Source organism: Eumetopias jubatus, unplaced genomic scaffold (genome assembly GCF_037043125.1).
Source record: "Eumetopias jubatus isolate StellerSeaLion01/CBP00866 unplaced genomic scaffold, mEumJub1_p1.0 scaffold_10, whole genome shotgun sequence".
In the NCBI taxonomy this organism is placed as follows: Eukaryota; Metazoa; Chordata; class Mammalia; order Carnivora; family Otariidae; genus Eumetopias; species Eumetopias jubatus.
In genome coordinates, this window is record NW_028274816.1 from 99,198,768 (window position 1) to 99,223,020 (window position 24,253).

General features: G+C 52.0%; 1 protein-coding gene and 1 pseudogene across 1 annotated transcript; one reads left to right on the plus strand and one right to left on the minus strand.

Moving 5' to 3' along the window:
• The first annotated feature begins 2,992 nt into the window (after positions 1-2,992).
• On the plus strand, positions 2,993-3,368 carry LOC148163404 (reprimo-like protein; annotated as a pseudogene).
• A 5,181-nt stretch (positions 3,369-8,549) lies between these two features.
• LOC148163405 (reprimo-like protein) lies at positions 8,550-8,936 on the minus strand. The gene has a single exon (XM_088027281.1). The coding sequence runs from the start codon at positions 8,934-8,936 to the stop codon at positions 8,550-8,552; it is 387 nt and encodes a 128-aa protein (XP_087883407.1).
• Between the last annotated feature and the right edge of the window lie 15,317 nt (positions 8,937-24,253).

Here is a 24,253-nt window from a genome sequence, read left to right on the forward strand (position 1 = left end):
TTTCTTCATCTCAAGAAGACAATCCAGTGGAACCCAAGGGCTGGTGTAAGAATTCAGGGGGGTACAGGGGCGCCTGGGTGGCTCAGTCAGTTAAGCAGCTGCCTTCGGCTCGGGTCATGATCCTGGGGTCCTGGGATCGAGCCCCACGTCCAGCTCCCTGCTCAGCGGAGAGCCTGCTTCTCCCTCTCCCTCGGCCTGCCACTCTGCCTATTTGTGCGCTCTCTCTATCTCTCTGTCAAATAAATAAATAAAATCTTAAAAAAAAAAGAATTCAGTGAGGTACTAATATATTTAACGCCCCGAGCATACAGTAGGTGTTTAATAAAGGAAAGGCCAGCCATCAGTCCCCTCACAGCCTCTTGCTGGTGTAGGCAGGCCTCTCTGGTCCCTAGCATTCCTCCTCCCACCCCTGCTTTCTGCACAGCAGGCAGCTTGACCTCCGCGCCCACGGCATCGAGTCAAGAGCACAGACTCCATGTCCAGGGCATATCCAAGCTCAGGGGCTGGTCTCGGGAGAACCTTGGGCAAAGGACAGAGCCAAGCATTTCTCTAAAGAAATCCACTGGTCAAAAGCAGAGGGCAACATATCTGGCCAGAAACCTGTTGTCTCTCTGTTCTATCCCGGCTCTCAGGGGTGGTCAGGGCCGGGAGACCCTTGTGCCAGGCGGTTCTTCCAGGACCCAGGAGGGTGAGCCAGGTCTTCTTCCCCCAATCTCTCCTGTGTCTGTGTGTGTGTCAGTTTCCTTGTCTCTAAAATGAAAAACGTAAGAGCTTCCCAGGAGGCGCACACACGTGAATTAGTTCTAATGGTGGGGCCGTGGCTTTGAGATGCTTCACCCTGGGGCGTCGTGAGTCCCCTCACTCCCACTCGCCAAGCCTTTCCATCCCCCGGTCTTTCCCTCTGCCACCAAGAGCAGCATCCAAGCCTCCTGCAGCATCTTCTGCCTGGACTATGGAAAAGACTGCTAAACGCTTTCCCTTCTTCTCCACAGCTCAAACAATGCAAATTACATCAGGGTGAGAAACCATCCCACATCCCATAAAGTCAGGCAGATTTCTAAAATAATGACAATAACCAGGATCGGGGGCAATGCCCCCCTTCCCCTCAGGGCTGGAGTGTAAACTGGTATATTTCTAATTCATTTTTAGAAGATTTATTTATATATATTTTAGGAGAGAGAACACGCAGGTGCATGAGGTGGGGGGTGGGAGGGGCAGAGGGAGAGGGAGAGAAATCCTTAAGCCGACTCCTCCACCTCGAGAGGGGAGCCCAAGGCAGCGCTGGATCCCAGGACCCCTGAGATCATGACCTGAGCCAAAATCAAGAGTTTCATGCTCAACCGACTGAGCTACGCAGGTGTCCCCTACACTGGTATATTTCTGCAGAACAATTTGATAGGATGTAACCTTCTGATTCTGCAGGTCCATTTTTCAAAATATAAAGGAAACACTTAGACTATGGAAAAGTCTGCACATACTTTGTTACAGGGTCTTGACCGTAATATTGCTTTCCACACAAAAAAGGGGGAACAACTAAAATACCCCAAAATAAACACCGTCGTAAAATAAATTGTGTAGTTTCTACCTTGAAACACCATCCCTTCACTTAAACTGCTATTACAGATCAGTGGTTCTCAAAGCACAACCCGGAGGAGTAGCACCAAGAGCTTCCCCTGGGAATTTGTTAGAAATGCACATCCTGGGGTCTCCATCCCCAACCTACTGCTTCAAAAACTCTGGTCTGGGCCCAGCCATCTGGGTCTTAACAAGTCCTCCAGGATATTCAGAACCACTGATGTAGAAGAATATTTATCACTACTTAAAAATACACAAATGACAAAAGGTTGCAAAACAATAGGGACAAAACAGTGGGTATGAACAGTGAATCGTTATTTGAATATACGTATGTATTGAGACACACAAAGGAAAAAGCCCAAAAGATTTTATACCAAGCAGGTAATGGTCGAGGACTCTGGGTGGTGGGATTACGAGGTCTTAGATTTTTTTAATTTTGCTAATCCATACTCTCTAGTTTACAATGATGCGTTTTTTGTAAAAAGGAATGAATGGGGGAACCCGCAATAAATTTCTTCTTAAATTAAAATAAAAAAAAAAAATCGAGTGAGGCAGGGTAGGGGCAGGGTGGGAAGGACGCAGCACGCCCCGCCGCCACAGCCTGCAGCCCCGGGACAGCGGGGAGGGGCGGGGAGGGGCGGGGAAGCGGGGAGGGGCGGGGAAGCGGGGAGGGGCGGGGAAGCGGGGAGGGGCGGGGAAGCGGGGAGGGGCGGGGAGGGGCGGGGAGGGGCGGGGAGGGGCTTGCGGGAGCGCCCCCCACCCCTCGCCACCGCCGCTGCGGCGCGAAGAGAGAGGCGAGGGAAGCCAATGCCGCGGGTCACGGCTACTCCTGATGTCTAGGAAGATTTACTGGGAGGGGAAGAGCGGAGAAGAGATTTAGGGCCGACTTCAGGAAGAACTTAACGGCTACGAGGGCCGAATCCCGGAATGGGCGCCTTGGGGAGATCTTCCACCCCGAAACAGTCGGCCGCTGTCCCCCAGGGCTCGACCGCCGCCGGCCCGCGGGCGGGGCTGCTCGCCTCTCCGACCCCTTCCAGCGCCCGCACTCGGGGGGAGGGAGGGGGGAGCAGCGGGGCCTGGGGGAGGGGGGCGGCGAGGGGGGCGGGGGGGCCGAGGGGGCGGGGCCGTTGCTAGGGGAGGGGCGGCGGGGCGCTCGCGCAGCGAAGCCGGCGAGCGAGACGAGCGATCGGCTCCCCGACTCCAGCTCGCGGGCCGCCTGTTGCTCCACACGCCGGACAGCCGCTTCCCGCCCGGCGCCCAGGGGCAGGGGGCGCGAGGGGTGCCGGCGCGCGGGCGGCCTCCCGCCTTCCCCTCTCCCCGCGCGCACCCAGAGCCCAGCGTCTCCGGGAGCGCGGGCGCCCGCCCGCTTCCCCGTGTGCCCGGGCCCGCGCGCCGAGACCCCGGGCGCCGAGCGGCGATGAATGCGACCTTCCTGAACCACAGCGGCCTGGAGGCGGCGGGCGCCTTGGGCGGCAGCGGCGGGGCAGCCCTGGGGAACCGCAGCCACGGGCTGGGCACGTGGCTGGGCTGCTGCCGGGGGGCGGGGGGAGGGTGGCGCGCCGCTGGCCGCCAGCGACGGGGTCCCCGCGGGGCTGGCGCCCGACTTGCGCAGCCTGTGGGTGTCGCGCGTGGCGCAGATCGCTGTGCTCTGCGTGCTGTCGCTCACCGTGGTCTTCGGCGTGTTCTTCCTGGGCTGCAACCTGCTCATCAAGTCGGAGAGCATGATCAACTTTCTGGTGCAGGAGCGCCGGCCTTCCAAGGACATGGGCGCCGCCATCCTGGGGCTGTACTGAGGCCGCCCCGGCCCGCGCACCGCCAGCCCGGCCCTCAAGCAGACGAGAAGGGAGACCAGGACCCTCGTGCCCCGCGCGGGCTCTGCCGCCGCCGGGCCGGCCGCGCGAGGGACAGCCACGGACCTCGGGCCCCCTCCCCCCGCCAGGACCAGGACACCGCGGGTCTCGAGGCAGCGGCGCGGGGAGGGACTTCCACACCCGGCTGGCCCTGTGTGCGCCTCGGCGTGGCTGGGTGGGAGAGGTCGTGCGAGGCCGCCCGGGGCCGAGGTCACGTGCGTGGGAGTTTGGGGTGTCTGGAGGTGGGGCGGGGTGGGGGAAGTCGTTGGAGAATCCGAGTCGCTGAGCTTGTTGGCCTGATTTAGCTTTTGAAAAGAAACCTTGTGATAAAACTGCAGCCGTCTGGCTTCCGGCGGTTTCCCACCCGCACCTCGGCGGGGTGTGTGTGCAAGTGTTGGGATGTGTTGTTGCCTGGGGCAGGGGCGGGAGGGCGGTGTGTACCCCCTGGGCCGCCGGGCCTCCTGACTGCGGAGCCCAGGGGGCAGGTCCGGGGCTCCTGAGACCCCACTCCCCCGAGGCTAAGGAGGCTATAGCTCCGGAGGGGATAGGGCTGGTCCCGCAGGAGAATATTTAAATCTTTGGGAAATTTTAATCTATTCCGTGAGATTAAAAAAAAAAATTCAGTGACTTAAGTGCAAAAGGGGCGAACAGTGGCCCGGGTCTGCATGTCACCTGCGCCACCGTTTAGGTGCCGCTGTGACCTCGAGCCCACTACCTAACCTCTTTGGGCCTCAGATTCATCATCAGTAAAAAGGAAAGTGGGGATAATGCTAATATCTGCCTTAAAGGATTGCTCTGAGGACGAATTTAGATAATGCCCTGAAAGCGAGGAGCAAAGCAACCGTTTAAAGAGAGAAAAAGATAGTTTACCACCATCGTAATCTGGTTTGCGAACAGAGCACAAGGAAGGGTGCAAAGGAAGACTCAAAGTATCCACAAGGGTGTCTGTGTCAGGAGGTGTCCTCTGGCCTGTCCGCCTGGGTCAGCCCACGTGCGGAGGGCTACCAGGCCCCACCGATGTGGCCTTTGGCTCCTCCAAGATGGGAGAACACACAGAAAGCCAGATGTTGGTCTTATAAGAGCTAGTTTTCTGACTGTTGCTTTATTTCTTTCTCCCGAAAATTTGAGAGTGTTCCCTGTGGATTAAGCTCTTTCTATCTATGGACTGGAATTGCAGGTTCCTCAGTTTAAAGGCATATGGCTGCAAGAGTTAGCAAGTGCTGCCTCAGGGCCGAGAGGCTTGGCTGGCCTCTGGGGGTCAGGGATCCGGACATCCCGAATACCTCTTGTGACCTTGATTACCAAGAGGGAATCGTGAGCTGCACTCAAGGGCTGCTATTCAGAAATCCTACTAAAGTCTTTTGTATAAAACATGTGTGTGCGTGCGTGTGTGTGCGCGTGCACGGGCGCACATGCATGTTCCCGCGGGCATGTGCACCCATATGTCTTTTCCCTCACTTTGGAATGCTCGGTGTGGACCATTTTTTTCTGTACCCATAACCACCACACGTCACCCTTTGCCTCTGAAACGTCCCTAAATGCTCGGGGCTGCTCTTGGTCTGTTGCTGGCTTGGGGTCTGGGGAGGTTCAGGGAGGGGGACTCCCAGCAGCAAGCTGAGCACGTGTGAAGTGGGCTCCAACAAACAAGCGGGGAAGTGAGCAGACGTTCTGGGGTCAGCCCTCCCTCTGTCCCCCCTTCCAGGGGCTGTCTTGCTAGTGAGGGCACCTGACCCCAGAAATTGCATCCCTGACTCAGAGGGAGGGAAGCAGAGGGTCTGACTTAGTCCTTGATATTGGTGGAACCAGCGCCCAGCCCCAGGGCTAGTGGCCGTGAGAAGGGATGTGAGTATCTGGGGCTCCGTGGGCCCGAGGCTGAGCTAGACTCTGGCTCTGCCACCCCCTTGCTCACCCCGGTGCCTGGTGCAGAACCCGGTCCACAGCGGATTCACAAGAGACCCTGGGTGAGTGAATGAACTTGGGCAGGCCTGTTTAACTGAACTTTAGTTGCCTCTCCTACAAACGCGCCCACGGGAGAATATCTGCGCTTACTCACTAAGCCGTTGTGGAGAGTAAACAGGACCACGTAGAGTCCAGTCTGGGGTCACACAGGCAGGGGTGAATCCTAGCTCGGCACGTTCTTAGCTATGTGATGTCAGGCAAGTTCTTTGAGCCTTAGTTTCTTCATCAGCAAAATGGGAGTAATAATGAAACCCTCCTCACAGGAGTGGAGCTCAGTGCTTGACACACTATCTAAGACCTTATTAACATGATCCATTATTTTTGTCCTGCTTAGGAAAGTGCTTTGGAAACGACAAAATACGTTGCATATATGAATGACTTTTTCTGTCCAAGGATCTCAATTCAGAGAACCAAATATATTTGGCTAGGGAAAACATTCATGCAATAAACCAAAATAACAATGATCATAATAATGGTAGGTAATCACGTTATTATCTATTACATGTCAGGCTACTTTACACACATCATTTCCTGGGAGCTCTGGGGTCGGTTGCTTCCCGTTTTATAGATGAGGAAACCCAGGCACAGAGAGGTTGAGTTACTTCCCCAGAGTCACAGAGCTAGGAAGCATGGCAACTAAGATTTCAAAGACCAGGGTCCCAGGTCATCTTTTGTGAACCTGGAACCTTCGGAGATTTGGCCCCAGCATCCTGGGCAGGCCTTGTAAGAGGAGCTCTCCCTGCCTGAGAGTAGGGGTGGGGAAAAGACTTTGGAGAAGCAGGTCCCTCCTCCATCCTCCAAGCTCCAGGCTCAGGATTCTGATCCAGCCTCACCTTTCCCCAGCAGCCCAGACCTCATATGCTCTTATGTAACTCTGTGTTTCCCGCTCCCCTCCCCCCACGCTTTATATAAGACAGCTCAGCAAACACTGGAGGACCCCACTTGAACTCGCTATTGTTCTCCTTGACGCTGGAGCCTGTCTTTGAGTGTGCGTGCATGCGTGAACATACACTCATGCACATGTGCCCGTGTGTGTGTATTTGTACATGCGAGTGTACTAGTCATGGGATGGAGGGCACCAATACACATGTGAGGACACAGACATGTCTTCATTGGCCTTTTTTTTTTCTTGCAGTGAGAACAAGGCTTCCCCACTAAGGCTTTCCTTTTTCAACAAATTCAGGCAACTTAACTCTTGAATGCCCTGCTCTTGCCCTGGTCACAGGGAGCAGCAGATCCATGTTAGTAGAGGAAAGTTCTCACAGTGCTGATTCTCACTTGGTCAGCCAGGAAAGTGTCTAAGCCTCTATTCCTCCTGGAACTCCCACTTACCAGTCACTTGGGGTTTTAAGGGAACCCCTGCGGCTGTCTGAGCTGAGTCCTGCAGGCATTGGGTCAGCCAGGCTCCAGACACCTGTGCCAAACAAGGCCAGATACACAGGCTACCCACATCATTCAAGGCTGCTCTCCCCAGATGGCGCTGGACTACCTGCCTGTCCAAGCTATCAACAGAATGTTCTCCACATTGTAGGTTTTGCCCCATGGACACTTCACAAGTAGTCTCTGGCCCCTTTACTGGCCTCACCTGTCAAACTGGACGAATTCTCCCAGGTCTGAGATTGGGGTGGGGAGGTGGGTGGGCAGGTGACACGTCCCAATGATGAGGATTCTGACTACCCAGGAGGGCTCAGGAGCCAGGAAGATTCTGGGTTCTTCCTAGTCCGAGACCATCTATGCTTTTGTTGAGATACTGTCCCCTCTCCCGGTGTGCAACTCGGTGCTGAAGACAGGGGACTGTGTTCCCTTCACTTCTCTTCCCAAAGCCAAGAAAGGCTTCAGCCATCTTCCTTCTCATTCACCTTCACTTCCACGGGTGGCAAAAGAGAGGCTAGGGAGAAATCCATTAGAGCCCTCTCCCCCACCCCCAATCTTCCAAGCACCAAGGTGCCTGCCTGGGGTTAGGACAATGGGGTCTATACATAAGCTACAAAGCCCAGCGTTCCTTCCTCCTATCTGCCCACCCACCCCAGCCCACCCCAGACCAGACAGCAGAGCCACCCACTCCCTCTTGGCCAGTGAGTGCCCATGTTCTTAGGCATTAACACTGCTTTGAGTTAATTGTGCATCTGCAAGAGGTGGCAGGGTTCTGGGCAGCAGGGGGCAACTGGTAATGGGAGGTTCCAAATTCCCTCCACAGGGCAGCATTTGGAAGCCTTTTCTGCATTTTGAACATCCTGGGTCCTTTGCACCACAAAGCCTTCACCTGAACTTGCTTTCCCCGCTCCCCAGACAGCAAGGGCATATTTTCAGCGCCCCACTACTACTTGTTCACACTCGACAAGGGTGGGGTCCAAACCAGCCCTTAGAGGAGGCTTTTGGCCCTGTAATGTAACTAGATCTAGCCACCCCCCATTAAATTGTATTTATTCACAGTCCTGAGGTATTAATTTTGCTGTTCGCCCCTCTTGCACTTAAGTCACTGAATTTATTTTTTTTTAATCTCACGGAATAGATTAAAATTTCCCAAAGATTTAAATATTCTCCCTGCGGGACCAGCCCTATCCCCTCCGGAGCTATAGCCTCCTTAGCCTCGGGGGAGTGGGGTCTCAGAAGCCCCGGACCTGCCCCCTGGGCTCCGCAGTCAGGCGGCCAGGCGGCCCAGGGGGTACACACCGCCCTCCCGCCCCTGCCCCAGGCAACAACACATCCCAACACACGTGCACACACACCCCGCCGAGGTGCGGGTGGGAAGCCGCTGGAAGCCAGACGGCTGCAGTTTTATCACAAGGTTTCTTTTCAAAAGCTAAATCAGGCCAACAAGCTCAGCGACTCGGATTCTCCAACGACTTCCCCCACCCCGCCCCACCTACAGAGACCCCAAACTCCCACGCACGTGACCTCGGCCCCGGGCGGCCTCGCACGACCTCTCCCACCCAGCCACGCCGAGGCGCACACAGGGCCAGCCGGGTGTGGAAGTCCCTCCCCGCGCCGCTGCCTCGAGACCCGCGGTGTCCCGGTCCTGGCGGGGGGAGGGGGCCTGAGGTCCGTGGCTGTCCCTCGCGCGGCCTGCCCGGCGGCGGCAGAGCCCGCGCGGGGCACGAGGGTCCTGGTCTCCCTTCTCGTCTGCTTGAGGGCCGGGCTGGCGGTGCGCGGGCCGGGGCGGCCTCAGTACAGCCCCAGGATGGCGGCGCCCATGTCCTTGGAAGGCCGGCGCTCCTGCACCAGAAAGTTGATCATGCTCTCCGACTTGATGAGCAGGTTGCAGCCCAGGAAGAACACGCCGAAGACCACGGTGAGCGACAGCACGCAGAGCACAGCGATCTGCGCCACGCGCGACACCCACAGGCTGCGCAAGTCGGGCGCCAGCCCCGCGGGGACCCCGTCGCTGGCGGCCAGCGGCGCGCCCCCCTCCCCCGCCCCCCCCCCCCCCCCCCGGCAGCAGCCCAGCCACGTGCCCAGCCCGTGGCTGCGGTTCCCCAGGGCTGCCCCGCCGCTGCCGCCCAAGGCGCCCGCCGCCTCCAGGCCGCTGTGGTTCAGGAAGGTCGCATTCATCGCCGCTCGGCGCCCGGGGTCTCGGCGCGGGCCGGGGCGCACGGGGAGGCGGGCGGGCGCCCGCGCTCCCGGAGACCCTGGGCTCTGGCTGCGCGCGGGGAGAGGGGAAGGCGGGAGGCCGCCCGCGCGCCGGCACCCCTCGCGCCCCCTGCCCCTGGGCGCCCGGCGGGAAGCGGCGGCCCGGAGTGAGGAGCAACAGGCGGCGCCTTAGCTGGAGCCGGGGAGCCGATCCCTCGTCTCCCTCGCCAGCTGCGCTGCGCGAGGGCCCCGCCGCCCCTCCCCTAGCAACGGCCCCCCCCTCAGCCCCCCCGCCCCCCTCGCCGCCCCCCTCCCCCAGGCCCCGCTGCTCCCCCCTCCCTGCCCCCGAGTGCGGGCGCTGGAAGGGGTCGGAGAGGCGAGCAGCCCCGCCCGCGGGCCGGCGGCGGTCGAGCCCCGGGGGGCAGCGGCGGACTGTTTCGGGGTGGAAGATCTCCCCAAGGCGCCCATTCCGGGATTCGGTCCTCGTAGCCGTTAAGTTCTTCCTGAAGTCGGCCCTAAATCTCTTCTCCGCTCTTCCCCTCCCAGTAAATCTTCGTAGACATCAGGAGTAGCCGTGACCCCCGGCATTGGCTTCCCTCACCTCTTTCTTCGCGCCGCAGCGGCGGTGGCGAGGGTTGCGGGGCGCTCCCGCAAGCCTCTCCCCGCCCCTCCCCGCCCCTCCCCGCCCCTCCCCGCTGTCCCCGGGCTGCAGGCTGTGGTGGCGGGGCGTGCTGCCTCCTTCCCACCCTGCCCCTACCCCGCCTCACTCGATTTTTTTTTTTATTTTAATTTAAGAAGAAGTTTATTGCGGGTCCCCCCCTTCATTCCTTTTTACAAAAAACGCATCATTGTAAACTAGAGAGTATGGATTAGCAAAATTAAAAAAATCTAAGACCTCGTAATCCCACCACCCAGAGTCGTCGACCGTTACCAGCTTGGTATAAAATCTTCTGGGCTTTTTTCTTTGTGTGTCTCAATACATACGTATATTCAAATAAGGATTCACTGTTCATACCCACTGTTTTGTCCCTATTGTTTTGCAACCTTTTGTCATTTGTGTATTTTTAAGTAGTGATAAATATTCTTCTACAACAGTGGTTCTGAATATCCTGGAGGACTTGTTAAGACCCAGATGGCTGGGCCCAGACCAGAGTTTCTGAAGCAGTAGGTTGGGGATGGAGACCCCAGGATGTGCATTTCTAACAAATTCCCAGGGGAAGCTCTTGGTGCTACTCCTCCGGGTTGTGCTTTGAGAACCACTGATCTGTAATAGCAGTTTAAGTGAAGGGATGGTGTTTCAAGGTAGAAACTACACAATCTATTTTACGAAGGTGTTTATTTTGGGGTATTTTAGCTGTTCCCCCTTTTTTGTGTGGAAAGCAATATTACGGTCAAGACCCTGTAACAAAGTCTGTGCAGACTTTTCCATAGTCTAATTGTTTCCTTTATATTTTGAAAAATGGACCTGCAGAATCAGAAGGTTACATCCTATCAAATTGTTCTGCAGAAATATACCAGTGTAGGGGACACCTGCGTGGCTCAGTCGGTTGAGCATGAAACTCTTGATTTTGGCTCAGGTCATGATCTCAGGGGTCCTGGGATCCAGCGCTGCCTTGGGCTCCCCTCTCGAGGTGGGGGAGTCGGCTTAAGGATTTCTCTCCCTCTCCCTCTGCCCCTCCCACCCCCCACCTCATGCACCTGCGTGTTCTCTCTCCTAAAATATATATAAATAAATCTTCTAAAAATGAATTAGAAATATACCAGTTTACACTCCAGCCCTGTGGGGAAGGGGGGCATTGCCCCCGATCCTGGTTATTGTCATTATTTTAGAAATCTGCCTGACTTTATGGGATGTGGGATGGTTTCTCACCCTGATGTAATTTGCATTGTTTGAGCTGTGGAGAAGAAGGGAAAGCGTTTAGCAGTCTTTTCCATAGTCCAGGCAGAAGATGCTGCAGGAGGCTTGGATGCTGCTCTTGGTGGCAGAGGGAAAGACCGGGGGATGGAAAGGCTTGGCGAGTGGGAGTGAGGGGACTCACGACGCCCCAGGGTGAAGCATCTCAAAGCCACGGCCCCACCATTAGAACTAATTCACGTGTGTGCGCCTCCTGGGAAGCTCTTACGTTTTTCATTTTAGAGACAAGGAAACTGACACACACACACAGACACAGGAGAGATTGGGGGAAGAAGACCTGGCTCACCCTCCTGGGTCCTGGAAGAACCGCCTGGCACAAGGGTCTCCCGGCCCTGACCACCCCTGAGAGCCGGGATAGAACAGAGAGACAACAGGTTTCTGGCCAGATATGTTGCCCTCTGCTTTTGACCAGTGGATTTCTTTAGAGAAATGCTTGGCTCTGTCCTTTGCCCAAGGTTCTCCCGAGACCAGCCCCTGAGCTTGGATATGCCCTGGACATGGAGTCTGTGCTCTTGACTCGATGCCGTGGGCGCGGAGGTCAAGCTGCCTGCTGTGCAGAAAGCAGGGGTGGGAGGAGGAATGCTAGGGACCAGAGAGGCCTGCCTACACCAGCAAGAGGCTGTGAGGGGACTGATGGCTGGCCTTTCCTTTATTAAACACCTACTGTATGCTCGGGGCGTTAAATATATTAGTACCTCACTGAATTCTTTTTTTTTTTAAGATTTTATTTATTTATTTGACAGAGAGATAGAGAGAGCGCACAAATAGGCAGAGTGGCAGGCCGAGGGAGAGGGAGAAGCAGGCTCTCCGCTGAGCAGGGAGCTGGACGTGGGGCTCGATCCCAGGACCCCAGGATCATGACCCGAGCCGAAGGCAGCTGCTTAACTGACTGAGCCACCCAGGCGCCCCTGTACCCCCCTGAATTCTTACACCAGCCCTTGGGTTCCACTGGATTGTCTTCTTGAGATGAAGAAACTCAGAGTGGTTAATTGGCTTACTGAAGATCACACAGCTAGTTAAGTATCAGAACCAGAATTTGAGCCCAGATCTGTCTTGTTCCAAAGCTATGTTCTTAAGTGTTCCTACCCTCCCCCTTCCATCATCCCTGAGCTGGTTTCTGTAGCTACCTGGGGGAAGAGGAAGATGTTGTCTTTGACCTGGGGCCGGGAAAGCAGAGAGAGAACATGGGCTTGTGGAAATAAACAAAGACCACCCAAATGAGAAGACGCAAAGGCTGCGTTCCGAGCCCACTACCCCAAGGGGTCAGCTACCAATCACTTGAGTTCAGCAGAGAATTGAAGGCCTGCAGAAGAAAAGGAAAGCTTTAGAGTGGGACAAAGGGAAGGCTTCAGGTTCTGATCAGAGGCTCTCTCGGCATGGGGAAGCTTTAGGTGTGCTAACTAGAAGGGGGGTACCCTATGTGATTGGTTAGGGGAGCCTATTGGACTTTTCCCAGTTTGTCCTACATTGGACGTGGGGGCAAAATTAGGGAGGCTGTCAGCTAGCGGTCCAGTCTGGGCTGTGTTTGGGCCAAGTGCTACAGGGGTGGCCTCGTGGCTGCTCCGAGAGGGGTTCGCCTCCTTAGCTGTTGCTGCAGGGAGCGGGTCAGAATTCTATTTTTACAGGTGGCGCAGCCATTGTCTGTGGGTATATTGAGTCTGTCAGACTGCTCGCCAGAGCTCTGGAAGAGGGGCCTTCCTGGCTCGGACCTGGACCGAGGCTCCTTATCTCATGCTCCTTCCTTCTGCTTCTCCTTTCTGCCCTTTCTGGAGCCACCGGTCCCAGTACGTCTGGTGGCTATTTGATGTGCATTAACTCTTAATTCTTTATTTTTTTAAGATCTTATTTATTTATTTGACAGAGAGAGCACAGCGAGAGAGGGAACACAAGCAGGGGGAGTGGGGGAGGGAGAAGCCGACTCCCCGCTGAGCAGGGAGCCCGATGCAGGACTTGATCCCAGGACCCTGAGATCATGACCTGAGCCAAAGGCAGCCGTTGACCCGACTGAGCTACCCAGGCACCCCATCTCTTAATTCTTATGACAGCCCCGAAAGGGAAGCATCTTAGTTATTACTGCTGCATCACAGCTTATCCCCAATTGTAGCAAACATTTACGACTTCACACAGCTTTCGGGGGGCCCGGAAGCTGGACGCAGCTTAGCTGGGAACTTCCAGTCAGTGTCTCATGAGGTTGCAGCCAGGGTGGTGGCTGGCGCCACGGTCGCCTGAGAGCTTGCCTGGGGGTAGAGGATTGGCTTCTGAGAAAGCTCCCTGACATGGCACTTGTCTCGAGACCTCAGTTCCTGTCCATGTAGACCTTTCCACGGGGCTGACATACAGCTGGCTTGCCTCAGAGCCACTCTTGAAAAATGCGCCGGATGGATGGTGAGCAACTGGTGGGAGGGAGAGGGGCAGAAGAGTGAGGCTGCAGTGTAAAATGTGTTGGCTCTCTTTGTTATTTAAGTTTCACAGCCACCTTAGGGAGAGAAACCATTAGCCCCATTTGACGGATGAGAAAATGGAGGCTCAGGAAGGAGAGAGATTCTGCCGGAGGACACAGAGCTGGTTGGTGACTGACACAGCCAGAATGCAACCCTTTGCTACCTTAAAACCTGACCCCGGCTTTTTCCAACACTTGGTGTGTGGACGGGTCTGGGGGGGCTTCATTGCTAGGGAAAGACCCCCCCCCATCCCCCAGAGCTTGTGGGAGACCTCGGGAGCCTAAGAAGTTGTCTGTCACCTGGGCTGCCTTCTCTGCTCCAGAGACAAGGAAGCCAGGGCCTCTGGGCCCAGCTGCCACCCACACAGAACTATTTTTACCCTCCACCTCAGTGACAAGTCGGCATCTTCCAGCTCTGGAAAGGCCATCTGGGCAGTCTGGCTGTTCCAGGAAGAGCCTCTACCCTGAGGCCACCGTTTATGCCCTGCTGTCCCCTGCAGCTGTTTCTAGAGGAACCTTTGGCTTTCTGGCATGTCATGGCTGCCCAGCGTCAGTCAGGTGCCTCCCTCGCCTGGATTCAGGGGTTTATAAAACCTCCTTAATTAGTATCACTTACTAGATGGACCTTTCTGAACTAAAACGTTTAAATCTGCAGATATTTTAAAATTTTCACATTTCAAACAATGTTAAAACGTGTCGTGTGCATAAGCCATTTTTTTAAGGATTTTATTTATTTATTTGAGAGAGAGAGTATGAGCGGGTGGGGGGAGGGGAGGAGAGGGAGAAACAGACTCCCCACTGAGCAGGGAGCCTGACGTGAGGCTCGATCCCAGGGCCCCCGAGGTCATGGCCTGAGCCGAAGGCAGAAAGATGCTCAACCTACTGAGCCACCCAGGTTTCCCCTGCATGAGCCATTTTAATGATGAGATAAGAATGATTTTATTTTGCATCTTCAAACTACACACACATACACACACACACACACACAGATGAAAAATGTAAATGGATGGCCATTGTATAACATACTTCAGGGGGAAGTCTAAGAACCTTTGCACATAATTCATTTTCTGGAGTGGTCTCAAACAACCCCCTAGGATCCTGATTACACTATTCATTTGTTTGGCAAACTCTCCCTGGAGCGGGCAAAGGTTGCCTTCTGCCAGGTTCCTATCCAAATGATCTCATGTTTCACACTGGCAGAGGGGAAGTTAATAATGATTTACTGCATCGCTCACAGAATTAAAATAAACACAGTTGCCCGGTTCAGCGTTTGTCCCGCACACCAAGTGGAGGGCAGTGGAGGGCCCCCAGGCAGCTCAGGCCATGGGAGCTTTACCCACAGCAGTGGGAGAGACACCTCAGAGGTGTCTGCGCAGGAGTAGAAAGGGCCAGTTCCTGTGTACGCACCTCGGAACAGGTAACCGAGACAGGTATCACAGGGATCGTGGAGCTTCACGGCCCGCCTCTCGCCACCCGCCACCTCACCTCCCACCACCGGTCTGATTTGTGTTTTAGAGAGTACCTGGATTTTGGAGATCTAGGATCTGTTTCTGCCTCTGCCCCTAATTGGCTACTGTGACCGTGAGCAAGTCAGCCATCCTCCCTAGGCCTTGACTGGCTCATCTATAAATCAAGGGACCTGGATCAGATAATCTTCAATAAATCTACATTTACAAAAACAGGTGGTGGGCCAGATGGGCCATAGTCTACCTTTGCTTTACATTTCCTGTGGGGTTCAGAGAGCCTGGGGCCCAAGATCTGTGCCTGGTCTGCACCTAAAGCCCTGCCTGGGCCTCCATGATCCCATCCATAAAATAAGGAGCACGTTAATACCTGCATTCTGCAAACTGCTCAACAGAGGTGACACTGACCTAAAGAGGTCTGATCAATACAGCACTTCTCGGGGCCTTTAATACATTGGTGTGCATTGTCAATTTCCTGGGGGGGGGGGATGCAGGATGTTTGGTTTAACTAACACAAAATAATATTTTTTGCAGCATGTACCACTCAGCACGGCTTGGGAAATGCCCCGTGAGCTCCCTGAACTCTCATTTCCTTCCCTGTAAAACAGGGGTGACCATAGCGCCTGCCCCCTGAACTGTCATGAAGGCTGAATGGGGTAATGCCTGGAAACGGGCCTGGCACAGAGTAGATGTTCAGTAAATGCTGGCAGCTATTATTTATAAGGTTCTTCCTTTCCAGCTCTGACATTCTGGGTTTCCAACTGCAGCATGTAATTAAACTCCAAAGCATCTGGCTTCCCAAGTTGAAAGAACAAGCCCAGAGGAAGGAAAAAGGAAGAGAAAGATCCTTCTGGCTTGTCCATTTGTGCACCAGCCTCACTGCCCAGTTGTCACAACAGGGGAACATAGCGAGATGCCAACCCCTAACGACAAGGCTTGGGGGGGATTCTGGGATTCTCTGCTTAGCTCAGATGCTGTGGAGTGTATTTCAGAGGCAGACTGGGGGGAGGTGGGATCAGTGCTGCTTTAGAGTCAAACAGGAGAACCCAACAGCATCCCCCGCATGGATCAGCTTCTCTTTCCCACTGTCTCGGGCACAGTGATCCTGACCACTTTCCGGTATGTGTGACATGCTGGGGGAGCAGTGAAAGGGAGAGCTGAGTCAGAAAAGGTAAATAGGAGAATTCAGGCCAGGAAAGGCAATCCGCAGAGAAAGAGCATCTGCTATGTCTCAGAAGCCCACAGGAGCGCCGGGCTGCGCTGGCGGGGACCCAGGGGTGGGGTGGTAGTATAGAGGGCCGTCAGGAGAGAAGGCTAAAGAGGGGGCGGGCACCAGGACCCCAGAGACTTTATCAGCCATACACGTCAATTACACTCCCCTGTATCACACACACACACTCACACTCAACGTCTTCTGTAGTTTTCAAAATTTGACCGTGAACATGTATACCTTTTATACGAAGCACGTTCATGTATACGAAGGAAAATAATGCTTTTGAAAAAGAAAAGAAAATGATCACCTCACAACCATGTGGAGGCCAGTTTGGAGGACTGCAACTGACCAGGTAAACGGTAATGATGAGTCACTCCACTCACAGACATCTCCCCAAAAGGATGGAAATCGGATACAAGTACCTGTGTGCGCGTGCTAACAGCGCGGTCGGCCGTCTATGGCCCACGGGCTACATTTGGCCACCCCCTGTTTTTGTAATAAAGTTTTAGTACAACAAACAAACAAAAAATAAATTCTTTCATGCATCCTGGCTGCTTTTGCACTACAACGGAAGAATTAAATCATTGCAACAGAGACCTCAGGTGCCACGAAAACTAGAACATGCGTTATCTGGCCCTTGACAGGAAACACTTGCGAACTCCTGGTTCTTAATGATGAAAAATTGGAAGCAACCTAAATGTCCGAGAAAAGGGGTTGGTCAAACTACGAGAGTGCATTCCTGCAGCAAAGAGAATGCCAGGCCCTTGTTGAAAAATGATGCTGTGGCACAGTGACTCTCAAACTTGGCCGCACACTGGAACCCCCAGGGAGTCTAAAAGTCCCCTCCCTAGTCCAGCCCCATCCCTGATGTCTGGGCGGAGTGCAGACATCAGTATTTGTTAAACTTTTCCAGGGGGTTCTAACGCGGAGCCGCTGTTGCAGAGGAATATTCACTGACATAGAAATGTGACCACTCTGTATTGTTGAGGGGAAAAAGCGCATAATCTAACAGTCTACCCTATGGCCGCTTTTTGGTCATTTTTTTGGTCATCTCTCCACGCACTCACTTCCCGGCCTCGCCTAGAGGAACAAGAGAAGCCGAAACATCAACAGCGCTTGTCTCAGGATGATGTGGCTATGCGACATTTTAATTTTTTTTCTTTTTGGTTATCCGTATGTTCTATGTGTTTTACAATGAACATTGTATCTTGTACCAAGTATGAAAAAAGATAATCCGCTTAAAAAGTATACCTCTTGGTTTTTTTATTTTTATTTATTTATTTATTTATTAAGATTTTATTTATTTGACAGAGAGAGACAGCAAGAGAGGGAACACAAGCAGGGGGTGTGGGAGATGGAGAAGCAGGCTCCCCGCCGAGCAGGGAGCCCGATGTGGGGCTCGATCCCAGGACCCCGGGATCGTGACCCGAGCCGAAGGCAAGACGCCCAACGACTGAGCCACCCAGGCGCCCCAAGGATTATTGTTTTAAGAAACACACAGAGAGATAATATGTGAATAACAGTTGACAAAGTACAGAGAAGCACCCAGCAGCAGGGACCTATTATGAAATACGGCTGGGAGTGGGGAGAAGAGACTGCTGGGAGTCTTACCCCCAGCTCGGCCATTAGCTCACTCGAGTCCCTTCACTTCCCCAGGCCTCAGTTTCCCCATCTATGAAATGAAGCCGATGGGCCCAATGTTTAGCTTTGGCCTCCTTTTGCTTTGTCTTCACATGGGCAGCCCCGGGAGCCTTTCCCTGGTACCCGCATCCACCCCACCATGTGGCCGTAGGAGCATAAACTCAGCAGGATGGGCAGAACCCCAGAGCTGTTGGCCCCTGCAGAACCTAGAAAAGAAGAGGCCACCTCCCTTGGAGGATCAAGCTGCGTGATCCCAGGTGGGATGTTTTCTCCAGGAGAGAAGCCTCTGGAGGACTTCACTTACCCATGAACCATGGGCATGAGTTATCTGCTCACTGGCTGCTTTGACCTTGTTCTGATTAACTGGGCATTCTGGTGAGTTCTCTTCGGTCTGCTTATCTGCTGAGGACTCCAGTGGAGGTGGGGTACTGCTGCCTCCTGACACAGGCCTGTGGGCACAAATGGACCATGCACTGCATGGCTAGAGGTCACTTACCCCTCGATTCCTTGGTGCTGGCCTCTGCCCACTTGCCCTTCAAGCACCATCGCTATGAGAGTATCAGTCCTAACACGGAGCCTCACGCAGTGTAAATGCTCAGCAAAAAAAGAGGGAAGACTTCCTTCCTGGACCGTCAGCGATGCTTAAAATTCTCTTGAAACACCAGGAGCTTTATCTTCAGAAGGTTCAGCTGAAATACCCACCACCTGCTAGCAACACCAACCAGTCGAACACATAACCTGAATAATACCCCAGCCCCAAAGAGAAAGAAAGACAATGCTGTTAAAATGAGCAGTACAGAGTAACAACTAAACCCACCATGTTGGTGTCAAACGTGGGTTCAAATCCTTGCTCTACCTCCCACTAGTTCTGTGACCTTGCATGAGTTACTTAACCTCCCAGCGTTAAAATTAAAAATGCTGGTGCCCAGCAGCCCACACTTCCGGTATATGGGCCGCTCCTGCCCTCTAGTGGCCACTGGGTAGATTGCACAGCGGATTGGCCTGAAGACCATGACAAGAGTTTTTTTTTCCCCACTTGGGCATTGGCCTGTCGCGGGGTTCTCAACCATGACAGACCCACAACTCCCTTTTCATAGTATTATATTGTGTGTAACCGTAATATACCTGACAAAGGTATTGACATATACTAAACGACATATTTGTAGTGTACGATTTGATCATTTTTGACGTATGTATATGCCCCTGAATCCAACATTGTAATCAAGATAGTGAACATCTCCTCACTCCCAAAAGTTTCCTTGTGCCCCACAGTAATTCCTCCCTCTGCGCCTTCCTGCTGCCCCATCCCCAAGCAACTACTGATCTGCTTTCTGTCATTCTAGATTAGTTTACATTTTCTGGAGTTTCTCATAAATGGAACCATGCAGTATATGCCTCTTTCTTTTTGGTCTGGCTTCTTTCAGCATTATTTTGGAAATTTACCCATGTTGTTGTGTGTACCGATAGGTCATTCCTTTTGGTTGCCGGGTAGTATTGCATTATACGAACGTACCACAATGTGTTTCTCCATTCAGAAAGGTGGTAAATTTAAACATCATTAATAATGCCCTAAATAGAAGAGAAACTGAAGGAAAGTAATAAAATAATGGGTAAGTTCTGTGTAAATGTTCAGGCATGATCACACTGGAACATAGAACATGTAGTCAGATACTTCACCTGTACATACAGTTACAACACGACCCCACTTTGCTCTAAAACCCAGCGGTCGGCCACTCCGAGGGTACAATGCTGAGTGGCCTGATGCATGGGGGCTGAGAGTGGGCGGAGAGGGGGGACACAGGCAGATTTCAGCTCAGTGAAAAGATTTATTTCTCACAGGGCTGACCATCAGGAAGGCATGTTTCCTTTTAAATGATCAGCATTTGGCACAGCTAGGTCTAACCCTAAACATGCATGCTCTTGACTAACAATGTTCAGGCCCCAGAGAGATACTTCACATCTTACTCTAGATAGATGGGGGGGCGGGGGGGGAATGCATCTGCATGGAAAGGTTTAATGAAAGCTTAACAGGACCCCCGCTAGGTACTATCTCGGATTGCAGAGAGACTCTCAGCAGAGATGTACTTAGGTAAGAGAAAAAGACGAATTAATGAACTTGTCACATCTTTCCTCTCGGCCTGAATGCAATAGATTTGAACACAAAAAATGTCCCTTTCTAGTAGTACCGAGTGTACAATTTCTTCTTGCTTCATGTGCCTATTCGTGGTTCTGGGGGTACACATGAATTTGTACAGTATTTGCCTCCGTTGTAAATGGAAGCTGAGGAAATGTTTGCACTATCACATAAATCACATTACACATTAGTCAAGTTTAAAAAAAAACTTTTTATTTATTTATTCATGAGAGACAGAGAGAGAGAGAGAGAGAGGCAGAGGGAGAAGCAGGCTCCCAAGGAGCAGGGAGCCTGATGCGGGACTCGATCCCAGGACCCTGGGATCATGACCTGAGCCGAAGGCAGACGCTTACCCATCTGAGCCACCCAGGCGCCCACATTACTCAAGTTTGTATATATATCTAGACTTTAAACATAACAATACTAATTCTTTACATTGGCAGCGAGATGGACATTGAATGCTAGAATTATGAATTTTAACATTTTCATTTAAAAAGTTACTTATTGGGATGCGTGGAGGCTCAGTTGGCTGAGTGTCTGCCTTCGGCTCAGATCATGATCCCAGGGTCCTGGGATCGAATCACGCATCGGGCTCGCCTGCTTCTGCCTCTCCCTCTCCCTGCCTCTCCCCCTGCTTGTGCTCTCTCTCTCAAATAAATAGAATCTTTTTAAAGAAAGAAAGAAAGAAAATAAAAAGTTACTTATTTGGGGGGGGCACCTGGCTGGCTTCAGTCGGTTAGAGCATTTGACTCTTGATCTCGGAGTCATGAGTTTGAACACTACATTGGGGTTAGAGATTACTAATAATTAATTAATTAACTAAAAGTTACTTTTTAAAAAGATTGATTTATTTGAGAAAGAGAGCGAGAGAGGGAGGGAGAGTGTGCAAGCGAGCAGGGGGCAGAGGGAGAGGGAGAGACATCCTCAAGCAGATTCCCTACTGAGCAGAGCTGAAGCAGGGCTCAGTCCCAGGACCCAGAGATCCTGACCTGAGCCAAAACCAAGAGCTGGACACTCAACCGACTGAGCTACCTAGGTGCCCCCAAATTTACTTATTTTTAAATAAAAATTTAAGTGAAGTGTATAATTTAAATAAAATTTAAGGTAAATTGTAAAAATTAAGTTACTTAAGAAAATTTAATTCAGGGACACCTGGGTGGCTCAGTCAGTTAAGCGGCTGCCTTCAGCTCAGGTCATGATCTTGGGGTCCTGGGATCAAGCCCCACTTCGGGCTCCTTGCTCAGCAGGGAGCCTGCTTCTCCCTCTGCCTATCACTCTCCCTGCTTGTGCTCTCTCTCTCTCTGTGATAAATAAATTTTTTAAAAATTTAAAAAATAAAATAGAATTTAATTCAGCTTTTAAAGAGTAGAATTATATATTTGAAGTTGTGTCTATTTGATATAAAAATTTGATATTTATTAATTCTCATCTGTACTTTGCCTTTTGAATTATTAGATACTTTCCAATATGTAAAAAGCCTAAGTTTTGGGGAAAACGTTGGAAAAAACTAATAAAACATTTTTACGCAAATTTCTATTTTTGATGAAAATATATTTACGTTTTTGTTCTTTGAATACAGTTGTGTTTTTAGTCCTTAAATATTTTTTTAAAATCTTTGTAATCGTAATGTAATTAGTGATTTTGCTGAAAGGAAAAGAAGAAAAATAAATTTCATAGACTAGTCATCATCATTGATGAATTAGGTATATGTTTATCACTCACTTGAACAATGTTTTTTGTTTTTATTTGAGAGGGACAGCGCGGGCATGGGGGGGAGGGTGGGCAGAGGGAGAGGGAGAAGCGGGGTCCCCGCTGAGCAGGGATCCCCATGCTGGGCTGAATCCCAGGAAGCAGGGATCATGACCTAAGCCTGAGCCGAAGGCAGATGCTTAACCAGGCAGATGCTTAACTGAGCCACCCAGGCGCCCCTCCTTCCCATATTGTTAGCCCAAGCCGCAATGTCCTGCTGCCCTGCTGGGAAGGGGAGTCTGGAGGCAGAAGTACAGGGCAGCACTGTCCACCTAAAAGCTCTTCCTACCTTCTTATTGTCAGCCCCTGCCCTCCTATTTCAGAGGGTAGAGTGGCCACCAGTCACAGAACTTTCCTTTGCCTCCTTTCTGCTACAGTTGGTGGGAGTATCTCTCAGACTTTGTTGGTGACGAATGACACTAAGATGGGCCACCTTAATGGGGAGATGACAGATTGTTTGGTCACCACTTCCCAGAGGGTTAAGGCTCCGCTCTCTACCAGGCAGGTTCCTCTTGGCTGCAAGTGACAGAAACTCACCTCTGCAGGAAGGGACGTTTAACGAATCGTAGGATCGCAGGAAGGGCAAGAGTGTGTTTAGGTCTCAGAAAGGGTGGACTCTAGGATTGGAATCTTGTCTGGACTCTGCTCCCTCTTCGGGGAGGTTTATACTCTCAGATGGGCTGTATGCACATGATTCCACACTGTCTGCTTCTGGCCTCACCCTTGAAGGCTTCCCGTGGGAAGCTGAGCTCCTCCCCTTAGTTTCAATTCAAAATGTAGTGGTGGGGGCCTAGGCACACCCTGTCCCCTGGAAGACAGGGCCCTGTGACCAGCAGTCTCCACTACTACCCAACGGGGGAAGGGGCTCCCCACAAAAGCAGTACCGTTCACTGAAGGGAAGGGAGGTGGGCAGCCAGCAGGACCAGAGCAATCTGCCCTGCCCCACCCAGGGATCTTCATCACAGTTATCACCGGTCCTTCCAGACCCATCTGTACTTTCTGCAGGAAGCTTGAATGGGCCTCAGTTTGCATGGTTAAGACCAGAGTATTTCCAGGAGAATGATGACGTCCCAGAACCGGGATTCCAGAAGGCAGGCTGGTCCAGCACTCCCACCTTCTTTAGAACATGGGGAGCTGTGAACTGGGCAGGGTTAGAGTATAGCTCAAGTGGAAGGCCCTGGCCTTTCTGGGACCTGGGGTCAGAGAAGGCTAGGAGAGAGGTAAGCTTTGGAAGGGGAGGTGGGAATGCACCAGCCGGAAGGACTTTATTCCCCCATGGAAACCCCAAGAGGGGACTTCATGGGCAGAGATAGAACTCCCTGCTTCCCAAGGCTCAGTGACACCTGTCTCTGAAGGAACCTGTGGAGTCAGGGTAGAGTAGGGTTGCATGAGACATACTTATACTAAACAATTATTGGTGGTTTGTCCGAAATTCTAATGCAATCGGGCATCCTGTAATTTTATTTGCTAAATCTGGCAACTCTAGGGTAAGAGAGAGAAGCAAAAGAATGTTCACAAGCTCAGGCTGGTATGGAGTGAGTCTTAGAAGATATCTGTGAGGTAACAAGGCCATCAGGGTTGCCATCTTGTCCAAGCAGAAGTCGCCTGACTCTGAAGCCCGTGGATGGAGGAACCCAGGCCTTTTGCCCTTGGGAACATACACTTAGTTTAAGGGGAAAGATACACACACACACTAACTGACAGAAATAGCCCCATTCTTTGCTTTCATTGCATTGACAGTTTTGAAGAATAGAGACCAGTTATTTTATAGATTTTCCCTCAGTTTGGCTTTGTCCAACATTTCCCTGGGATTAGATAAAAGTTATGCATCTCTGGCCAGAATACTATACAAGCGGTATGTGTCCTTCTTAGGGTATCACATCTAGAAGCATATATTCTTTCTCTGTCTCTCACTGGTGGTGTTAATTTTGATTGCAGGTTCCAAAACCTGTCCGGTTTCTTTGCTGCATAGTTGCTGTTTTTCCCATGCAACTAATATAGGATCCGTGGGGAGACACTCTAAGAGCATGCGTAGATCCAGTTCTTCATCAAGCTTCCCACCACCTCAGATTTAGCATCCATTGATGATTCTTGCTCAAACCAATGTTTGATGGTAGCAGAATGACGATTTTCCAACTTCATGACTACCTCCACATTTATCACTCACCCTTTTATTGTCAGGAAGAGTCCCCCCATCCCCCTTATATGTCTATTTATTACTCCTAAGGATTCATGGATTCCTATCTCATTCAATAGATTATAATCTATCACTATCTTTATTTTGATGGTCAGATTGTCCCAGACTACCTTAGCAACCATTGTGCATTAGTTCTGGAGATATGACACCAAAAGCACAAGCAACAAAAGAAAAAATAGATAAATCAGTCTTCATCAAAACGTAATTCTTTTGTTTCAAAGAACACCATCAAGAAAGTGAAAGGTAGCCCACAGAATGTGAGAAGATATTTGCAAATCATGTATCTGGTAAAGAACTTTTACAACTCGATAATAAAAAGACAACTAAAAAATGGGCAAAGGATCTGAATACTAGACATTTTCCCAAGGATCTACAGATGGCCAATGAGCACCTGCAAAATCACTAGCCACCAGGGAAATAGAAATCAAAACCACCACATGATACCACTTCACACCGATTAGGATTAAGATTAGAAGATTTTTGACCAGAAGGTGTTGGTGAGAATGTGAAAAAAATTGAACCTTCATATGCAGACACTGCTGATGGC

What these genes read in the sequence shown, in the direction of transcription:
- LOC148163405 (XM_088027281.1), bottom strand. Translation starts at nt 8,936, where the DNA reads ATGAATGCGACCTTCCTGAACCACAGCGGCCTGGAGGCGGCGGGCGCC.